At 63.8% G+C, this 9,251-nt stretch overlaps 5 protein-coding genes across 5 annotated transcripts; 2 read left to right on the plus strand and 3 right to left on the minus strand.

Moving 5' to 3' along the window:
- Positions 1-331: 331 nt before the first annotated feature.
- MNEG_10723 (hypothetical protein) lies at positions 332-1,660 on the plus strand (the record flags this gene model as incomplete). Its single annotated transcript, XM_014040801.1, has 1 exon — positions 332-1,660. The coding sequence occupies one exon, from the start codon at positions 332-334 to the stop codon at positions 1,658-1,660; it is 1,329 nt and encodes a 442-aa protein (XP_013896255.1).
- Positions 1,661-2,265: 605 nt separating this feature from the next.
- Positions 2,266-2,907, plus strand: MNEG_10724 (hypothetical protein; the record flags this gene model as incomplete). The annotated part of the gene is made up of 1 exon (XM_014040802.1): positions 2,266-2,907. One exon carries the CDS (start codon positions 2,266-2,268, stop codon positions 2,905-2,907), a length of 642 nt encoding a protein of 213 aa, XP_013896256.1.
- A 406-nt stretch (positions 2,908-3,313) lies between these two features.
- On the minus strand, positions 3,314-5,670 carry MNEG_10725 (lysophospholipase II; the record flags this gene model as incomplete). Its single annotated transcript, XM_014040803.1, has 7 exons — positions 3,314-3,469; positions 3,780-3,880; positions 4,110-4,246; positions 4,525-4,634; positions 4,872-4,969; positions 5,160-5,319; positions 5,599-5,670. 7 exons carry the CDS (start codon positions 5,668-5,670, stop codon positions 3,314-3,316), a joined length of 834 nt encoding a protein of 277 aa, XP_013896257.1.
- Positions 5,671-6,879: 1,209 nt separating this feature from the next.
- Positions 6,880-7,949, minus strand: MNEG_10726 (hypothetical protein; the record flags this gene model as incomplete). Its single annotated transcript, XM_014040804.1, has 3 exons — positions 6,880-6,932; positions 7,098-7,664; positions 7,931-7,949. 3 exons carry the CDS (start codon positions 7,947-7,949, stop codon positions 6,880-6,882), a joined length of 639 nt encoding a protein of 212 aa, XP_013896258.1.
- Positions 7,950-8,669: 720 nt separating this feature from the next.
- MNEG_10727 (hypothetical protein) lies at positions 8,670-9,148 on the minus strand (the record flags this gene model as incomplete). Its single annotated transcript, XM_014040805.1, has 2 exons — positions 8,670-8,756; positions 9,014-9,148. 2 exons carry the CDS (start codon positions 9,146-9,148, stop codon positions 8,670-8,672), a joined length of 222 nt encoding a protein of 73 aa, XP_013896259.1.
- Between the last annotated feature and the right edge of the window lie 103 nt (positions 9,149-9,251).

Consider the following 9,251-nt stretch of genomic DNA (forward strand, 5'->3'; position numbering starts at 1 on the left):
GGCGCGGCGCGCCAGGCGGCGGCCGCCGGCGGCCGGGCGGCGGAGGCGGCGCAGCCTGTCGTGGAGCGGGCGCCTGGTGCTGTCGGCCGCACCCTCTCAGGTTTGTTTGGGCCCGGGGCTCTCTCCGAGCCTGCTGTTCTTTGCAGAAGCGATGACCTGGATGGAAGTTGAATCTAAAGGCACATGAGAATGCTGTGTAGCGCACCCTTTCCGCGCAACACGCGGCGAACAGCAGCGGTTACTCCCAACGTGCGCCGCCGGCCACAGCGACCCAGTATCGCTTCGCGCCCTGCCGGTTTCGACCCCTCAACACCCCGCAGGCGCACTGAGCATGGCCGCGTGGTCGCTGACGAGGATCGCGGCCGCGGGCATCGGCCTGCAGGCGGCGCTGTTGCGCGGCCTCGGCGGCGCCGCCCTGGGCGCCGGCGGCGCCGCGGCGGCCGCCGCGGGGCCGGTGCTGTCGGCCGGCGCGCGGGCGGTCGCGGCGCCGATGGGCGCCGTCGGGCGCGATCTGCGAAACATGGTGCTTGGGCTCCCGCCTGGAAACCATCAATCAGAAACCGAGGGCGGAGACGCGCCCCCAAAGACACGCTGGGTGGCGCCAGATTTTGAGGCAGACGAGTGGGCGCAGGGCCCGGATGGCAGCTACGCGTTTGCCGCCGCCGCCGCCGGCTTTGGCGGCGCCCGGCCTGTCGAGTTTCTGGCGGCGGCGTCGCTGGATCTGGTGCGGCGCCTGCGCGCGTGCCTTGACCAGTCCGCAGACCGCGTCGAGTCGCTGCGCCGCTGCAAGCCGCGCGAGGCAGGCGGCGCCACCGCCCGCAGCGGCGGCGGCGACGGCCGCGGTGCGCAGGGGGCGCGCGGCGCGGGCGTGGACGCCGCGGCGGGTGGAAACGTTCCGCCGGCCGTGGTGGTGCGGGCAGAGGCGGCGGAAGTCGAAGAGGTGGTGGATCTCTTAGAGGGAGATCTGCGGGAGGCGCTGCAGCTGCTGGACGCGCTTTCGGGCGCCGTCGACGGCATCCAGCGCGGCGGCGGCGCCGCTTGGGGCGCGGGCGGCGCCGCCGGCGGCGGCGGGGGCTGGTCCTGTGGGGTGGCGAGTGGCGGCGGCGGCGGCGACGCGGGGGTGCCGTGGTGGGAGCGGTGGCTCGCGGCGCTGGTGCGCGTCGGCGCGGTGGTTTGGGCGTCGCTGGTGCTGCTGGTGCCGACTGCCTCCTTTGTGCGGGAACTGGTGCTCCAGCCGAGGGAGGCGGTTGCCGCGGCCGCGGCGGCGGCAAAGGCCGCGACCGAAACGGCCGCACAGGTGGTGGTTGGCGTCAATCCAGGCGGCGCCGGGGGCCAGCAGGAGGAGCCCCCCTGCGCGGCGGTGCGCGAGGGGCTCGGCGAGGAAGACGAGCGGGCGCTGCTGCGCGCGGCGGGCGGCCTGGGGGGCGGCGTTTTGCTGCTGCTGCTGGCGAGCAAGGTCTTTGGGCGCGGCGGGGGCGGCGGCGGTTACGGCGGTTACGGCGGCCGCGACAGGAGGCGCGGCCGCAGGCGCGGTTGGGGGCGGCGCAAGGGACCGGTGGGGATTGCGCCGGATGTGCGGGGCGACTACGTCCACCACTACGGTGATTTGATAGTGGGGCCCGCGGGGGTGGTGGGCGCCAGCGCGCATGGCGCGAGGTGAGGTGAGGAGCTGGCGCGGGCGGCAAGGATGGGGACAATTGAGAGCTAGGCGCAGCAAAGCGTTGATTGCATGTTTTGAGTTGCTGCTGGCTGGGCGCATGTTGGTCTTCATATCTTCATGTCCGTGCATGGCAAGCAGCCCGCGGGAAGCAGGGGCAGTTGGCAGGTAGCAGCAGCATCACATGTAGTGTTTGAGCTGTTTTGAGAGCCGCAGTGGAATGCATTGTCGTGCAAGTAAGGACGCGTTCCGAGATGTTTTGACTGTGCTTGTGCCAGCGTTTGCGCACGTACTGGGTTGAATTTGCGCGAGTAGCAAGTCTGTAGTGGTAGGTAGTATATCGTCAGTGGAGCATGACCACCGGGGCGTCGGTATCCGCGGGTGACCTCTGCCACCTAAACATGTCAGCTGCAGCTCTGGATGATGTTCCGAGTGCGCAACCCTCCCACATCATATCATACTGGCTGATTGTTCGCGATTCGCATGTCAAACATCAATTCCTCTGTATATTGACGTTCGAAAGCCCACATAACACGTTGTCACGTCACGGTGAAACCTCCCGCTGAATCTTGATAAGCCCACGGTGGCAGTCTATCCAAGCAAACGCTATGCTGGCTTGGCTGGGAGGATCGTCCAAGCTCAAGAAACGCAAGCAAAAACCTGAGTCCAACCATCAAGGGGCGGGCGTGAAGCGACGGCACGTGGACGTCATGCCGCTGGACACAGCTGCTGCCCGCTGGGACCGTCCAGCCCCACCGCCGCACGCCCCGAGCCAGCAGGTGAAGGCAGACAAGGAGGTGGCCAAGGCAGGCAGCGAGATCCAGAACACCGCGCCCACAGCGGCGCTTGCTGCCGCTGCCCAGCTTGAGCGGCCAGAGAACCAGGTCGCGTCCCCTGCCGCCTCTTTTGATCTGTGGATGCTTGGTGGCCCCGGGGCCGCAACCAGCATGGCACCCACATCCGCAGCCTGCCTCAGCGCTAAAACTGCGCCTCCTGCTGCCGCGACCGTGGCTGCTGAGCGCGCGCGGCGCCTGGCGCAGGAGGCGGCAGAGGCCAGCGCAAGCGCCAGCGCTTGCGCCGGCGCTCCATCAGACGAGCCGCGGTGTGAGGGCATCGAGGAGGGGCAGGACAAGACGCCTGGCGGCATGGCAAGCTCGCCTGTTGCAGGGGCAGCGCATCTGAAGTCTGGAGAAGGGAGGCGTTGGGAGGGCATTTCATCATTCGATTTGGCGTTCCTGGGTGCTTCTTGACTCTTAGCCGAGCTTTTGACTTTCAGGTGCTTGCGCTGAGGTAACCACCAACTTGATATTGGCTGCGGGCTGCAATAATATGCCTTCGGCCGCCGAGGTCGGCCGCCCGTTGCCGCGCTTGACAGTGATTTTCCTTGACTCGCACACTAAGAGAGATTACACTTCTAAACTTGCATCCACAATGCATGGTAGCGGTGACCTTAGACGCAAGAATCAACCATTTGCGCGGTAATCTAGTTTGCATTGTACAGATCACGATATGCGGCCCTTGCAATCGACGGCAGCATGCCCCGCCTGGCACGCGTCGCCGCTCCCAAAGCGGACCGCTGCTGCCCGAGCAGGGCTGCCACATCCAGCCCCGCTGCCACCCTCCAGCGACGGCGGCCGGGCCATGAGCATAAGGGCTTCACTGCGGCGGCAGAACCTGCTTAAGGAACGCTGACACCGCCGCCAGCTCAGAGGGCACCGCGCTGTGGCCCATGCCGCGGTACGTGTTCAGCTCAGCATCCGCCCCGAGCTCCTTGAGCTTGTTGTGGGTGTTGACGCCAAAGCCGTAGTTGACCTGGGGGCCGGGCCATGCGGGGTGGGAGGTGGGGCGCACCGCATGATGACGGCATGTCGAGCCCAGTCTAGGGGTGTTGCGGACGGAGGCTGGTCCGGTACCGTGCCGCATGGAGAGGCGAGGCGGGAACGGGGAGGGGGGGCATGCAGGTCTAGCATGCGGGCTGCACCAGTGGAAAGCCATGCATGGCCAAGCCGTGCGCTGCAGAGGCGCTGGCACCACATGGCCGCAGGAAATTCAGGGACCTCCCAACAGTGCCCTTTGAGGTGAGGGTCGCCGCCCCATGCCTGCCAGCCGCAGCCGCGCTCACCACCATGTCCGCGTCCCCATGGCACTGCAGGACGGGCGTCTTTGCATTGGCCGCACTGAGGATACCGGGCTCGTTGCGCAGGGGCAAGTACGTGCTCAGGCCTGGGGTTTGAGATTTATGGGGTTGTGGTTCATCAGCAGTCACATGCACGTTCAGTCCATGGCAGCGGATGCAATGGCTGCCAAGGGCTTCACCAGGCATCGAGAGGCTTGAACCTCTGTCCCTCTTGCCATGCACTTGCCATGCACATGCAAATGCTGCGCATGCATGTGTGCATGCGCACATGCGTCGCCATGCATGCCCAGCCCACCGGCCCCCATGGCCACGCACCCACGATGCCTGCCAGCTTCTTCTCAGATCGCAGCATAAGCAGCGCCACCGCGCCGCCCTGGCTGAACCCCGCCACCACGATGCGGTCGCTGGGGACGCCCTCGCGCTCCTCGGCGGCAATCAGGGACTCGATGTACCTTTCAGGGGTTGGGGGGCCCGAGTAGGTGACTTGTGTGCATAGCGTTGGTGGTATGTGCAAAGGGTTGGTGGACTGCAGGCACGCGACGAGAGTGGCCGCATACATGATGGAAAAGCAACATAGAAGGAATGGAAGTGCAGGCAGGCACAACGCCGCCCTCTATCAATGAATTCACTGCAAAAGGATTGCTGTTCATAAGATGAGAGCAGCTGCTGACCCGAACGACGAGGAAAGAAGGGCGAGCAGCAGCGCCAGGCTGGCGCCCCAAGCTCGCACCGCTTGCTCTCCACAAGCCCCGCTTCGTCCTCTTTTTGGTCGATGTCCTCCAGGGATGAGATATCGTACCAGCCCGGCATGCGCATGCCCTTGTTGATGCTGATGGGGCGCTGCAGGGGCCAGGGCAGGGCGCGGCCGGGAAGGAACGGCGGTTGGACGTGGGTTGCGGAGGGTTGGATCTGTACTGCAGGTGGCAATGCCTTTGTGCAGACCCGTAAGGGTACACGGGGAGATGGAGCTGCAGCACTGCCGTTCGAATGCCATTCCCACAGCCACAATGTCAAGCACCAGCAGCAGGGCTGAGGCGGGCAGATCCTGACCATGGCTGACGCGCATCCCCCACCCACCAGTGGCGCATGGGGAAACACAAACTTGACCTGCGGGTTCCCCGGGGCCCACTCGTCACCAACCGCAGCCCAGCCGTCGCCGGAGTCACCCAAGCCGTCTGGAAAGCAGGGCAGCGGCAGGAGACGCGGATTCGAGCAAGTGTAAGGGACGGACGGCCAGCTGCATGCAGCAAGGTGGCATTTGGATGAGAGCGAATTTCAGGGTCGGCACAAGCAGCACGCGGCAAGTCGTGTGTCGATGGGGCGGTGCGGATTGCAAGTTGGTCGGGCGATCGCGTTGGAGCTCACGCAGCATGAAGACGGTCGCGGTGTGCTTCTGCTGCGCCCGCAGCACGATGGGCGGCCGGTAGTTGAGCGGCATGGTGTCCACGCCGCTGCCGCCGCTGTATGCCCTGGTAGCCACGCCCCCGACCCGCTGCTGCTGTGCCTGCTGTCGCTGAGCACCTGCCTGGCGATCGGCAGGGGCCGCCGCAGCAGGTGCTGCTACGGGCGCAACACGTGCCTTGCTGGCGACTGAGCAGACTGGGTTCGGCCCAGCCACGCCGTTGGTGCCTCCACACAGGCGCTTCAGGTGAGGCCGTGCAAGGTGCAGAAACACGGGCATGACAAGCACAAGGAGAGACGCGATCAGCAACACCCGTGTGGTCTTGGATAGGTTGATAGGATCCAGTACTACCAATCGACGTGCTATTCTCCTTGCCACGGGCGGTGATCTGGCTTGTCTGACTCCGGTGACCCGGGCGTCGGGTGTGTCGACCCGCTTCTTGTCAGAGAATACACGATGTGCTTTCTCTGACATAATTTCCAATGAAACAATGGACGATGCCGCTTTGTCTGCAGAACAGCACCCTTCGCCTATTGAACGCCGCTTGTCGTGGCCACTGGCCAGGCGGTGTCGGGTGTGTTGGGCTGAAGGGGCCACCGAATTGCATGCCTTCCGCGGTGGTGAATGAGTATCACGTATAGAGGGAGGAAGAGAAAATCACAACGCAGTGTGCACGATAGGGCTATGTTGCATTTGCACACACGACCAGAACCAACAAGTCCATGGGTTGAGGGCTTTCTCTGGCCTTGCACAGCACAACCGCAACCGTTGCCGTACACGTTTGAAACTTCGCTACATCATCCGATGCGCGCTATCAATATCCAGGCGCCACCACCCTGACAGGTCTATCGGGGCGATCCAGGCAAGGCCGCGGACCCTGTTGTACGGCCCGCCTCCAGCGGCCTGCTGAAGAACCAGGGTCGGCCCAGCTGTCCTTGCCAAAACCTGTGGACCATGACTCATAAAGTGGACTCTTGTAGAGCCTATGCTTTTGGACGTGTGCTTGTCTACTGCTGGCTGTGTGCTGGCCCCCCACCCTATAATCAACCACTTGCATCGCATCGCCGGCAAGGTTGGCATCTCGGACATCTGCTGGCATATATCTGCGGTGTACAAGGGAGCCTGCTGAGTCGCACAGGGTGTCAAACACGATCACAGCATGCCAATGTATGCAAGAATGACAAATGTATTGGCTACAATCATGGCGAGAGGCGGCGCCCAAGGTGAAAACTGGGTGATTCAAGTGCAGTGGGTTGCGCCACACACAACCCAGAAACTCACAGCAACATGATGCGTGCACAGCACCTGCGCCACCGATGCCACACGGTGCAAACCTGCATGCCCATGTTGATGAAATTTATTAAGTAAGGCCGGAACGCTATGCATTTCTTGCGGTGTTGTTGCCAGCACCTTGGTGAGAAACTTCAAAGCAGACTCGGATATTACATCGAGGTAGTGTTCGACTGATCTTCACATTTGTGGGTTTATACACAAACACCAATGCCCCCGCGTGCCACAGCGACCTGGTGGAGAGCGGCAGAGCAACAACCCTGAGACCCTGCCCCGGCCTAGTGGCCAGCAGCCGCTGGAGGGGTGCCGCAGGCTGGGTCAAGGGGCAATGACAGCGTAGCGGCAGGCAAGCTCCCGTTTGCACTGTCAACAGTGGCCTGTTGCTGCTGCCTATTACTGGTTCTGCTGCTGCTGCTGTTGCTGCTGCTGCTGCTGCCGCTGCTGCTCTGCAGGGGCAGCCGCCTTGCTACGAGCCGACGACGGCTGAGTCCGCATAGCCTGCTGCAGCTAGGCTGCACCCGCTCCAACAGCACGTTTGTCGGTCCCAGCATGCGTTGCATTTCTTGGGGCACCCGCCTGGGCAACCCGTGCAACGGCGGGCTTGGCTACACCTGAGGCGGAGGGGCTAGCGGGCGCCCGTTTCGGCGGCGCCTGCGGTTGTTGCTGCTGCTGCTGCTGCTGCTGCTGCTGCTGCTGCTGCTGCTGCTGCTGCTGCTGCTGCTGCTGCTGCTGCTGCTGCTGCTGCTGCTGCTGCTGCTGCTGCTGCTGCGGCTGCGGCTGGCTCTGCTGCTGCTGTGGCTGCTGCTGCGCGCCCATTACGGCCTGCTGCTGCGCCATCATTGCCTGGTACATGGCCGCCTGCTGCGCCTGCGTCGAGGCCATGGGATTCTCGCCAACAGGCACGGGTCCCATCATCCCGCCAAACATGGGCGGCATGGCGCCGCTGGGGCCTGCAGCGAGTCCCCCCATAAAGGGATTTGCCAACATTGGGTTGGGCAAAGGCGCAAGGCCACTGCCGGGCGACCTGCCAGAAGGAATACCTGGCTCTGAGTCCATGAACTCTGACCATATGCCTGTCGGTGCGCCCAGCAGGCCGCGGCTCATGATAGCGGCGTCCAGCAGGCCGCCGCCCCTGAGGGAGGCGGCAGCTGCGGCTCCACTGCACAGGAGCAGGAGGGCTGGGGCAGTGGGCGGGGATGAGCTGGTGAGCAGACAAGCAGCAACCATGCTGGTGCGGTTCTCCACCAGATTTCAATTTGCAATGTACATTTCAGACAGCGCGGGCAACAGCGGCCTGCGTATGGCAGGTCCCAATCGAATTCAGTATCGCGGCGCAGCGCGAGCGGCGGTTGCAGCGGCGGTCGTGACCAACTTGCTGCGTTTCATTCACGCTTGTGCTGATCACGTCAAATGCATGCATCCGCATATAATTCGCAATTCTCACCCGCCACGCTGCGAGCCATCGTTTTTATACACGCTGCTGTAGACAGCTGAGCGCGACGGTTTCAGCTGAATGTGATCCTGATGAATTGAAAGCGGTCATTTAAAAGTTTTCGGGCTTGCTGTGTTTGCCGGCACCATCGTCCCAGGTCGCAGCTGCGCAGCAACGACCAGCACCCGACACACCTGGGTGACACCAGCCCACTTGCACTGCACGCTTCCAACTCGTTCGACCATGAATCAAGGAGCGGTACCCCCACCAAAGATTGTATTGCATTAAGGTCACGACTCTCGGCACTGCCTATGGAGGTATGGCTCTACATGATGAATTGCCGCATGCGACGCGACTTGACTCAAGCACTGGCAATACCCTCCTGCCTGCATGGATGGCACAAGGCCCTGCACAAGAGCAGTGCCCTGCCTGTTGGCAGGTCAACTCCTGGATTGCTTTACATCGCCCGGCCGCAGCGATGCGCCGCCAGGGTTTTGTGTGGCATGTGTGGCCACCGCGGGACGCAGTGTGTTGGTTCCGCGCAACTGTCGGCTGCGGCCGGATCCCTCTTACCACATCACATCGCAACACACCGTAGCAGACACAGGAGGGCATCCCAACAGCCACCGCATGCCTCTCCCATTCTTCCCCCCAAAAAAGTGCCGGCCAAGACAAGCACGGGCAAAGCTGCTCGCCCACAGGGGCCGCAGGTTGGCCCCAGCTCGTGCGAGGCGAGCAGGCCGTAGCCCTGCTAATCGCGGTGCTCCCGCAGCTCTGCCTCCTTGGCCTTGCGTAACCGGTCCGTCTCCGCGATGAAGCGGTCGTAAAGCTTCTGCACCTGAAGCGGGACAACAGGAGAAAGGGGGGGATCCGGGCCGGGCCCGCGTCAAGACGACAGCCTCTTGGTTGCCCACCTGCGTGCGCGCCCAGGGTGGGCAGCGGCCGCCCAGCGACCGCCGAGGCGCCCGCGGCGGCGGGGTCAGCAGGGGCCGGCTGTTCTCCGCCCCCGCCACAACGCACGGGCTCCATCCGGCCGTTCCCCCGGGCGCGCTCCGCCCCGTGCCTTCCCAGGTGGTTGGATGACCAGCAACGCACCTCCTTTTCTGCGCGCTTGCGGTCGTCCTCGGAGGCGCCCTTGAAGGCCTTCTTGGCGGCGTCCATGCCGCGCTGTCGCGCGTGCCGGATGCTCTGGTGGGCTGCCTCCTGCTCCATTGACACCAGCTTCACCATCTGGGGAGCAGACGGCGGAAAAGGAGTGGGACACAAGAGTTTTGGCGATGATTGTGAGTGTACAGAGGGAGAGACAAAGAGAGGGAGTGTGTTTGTGTGTATG

Source organism: Monoraphidium neglectum, assembly GCF_000611645.1.
Source record: "Monoraphidium neglectum strain SAG 48.87 unplaced genomic scaffold scaffold02434, whole genome shotgun sequence".
Classification (NCBI taxonomy): domain Eukaryota; kingdom Viridiplantae; phylum Chlorophyta; class Chlorophyceae; order Sphaeropleales; family Selenastraceae; genus Monoraphidium; species Monoraphidium neglectum.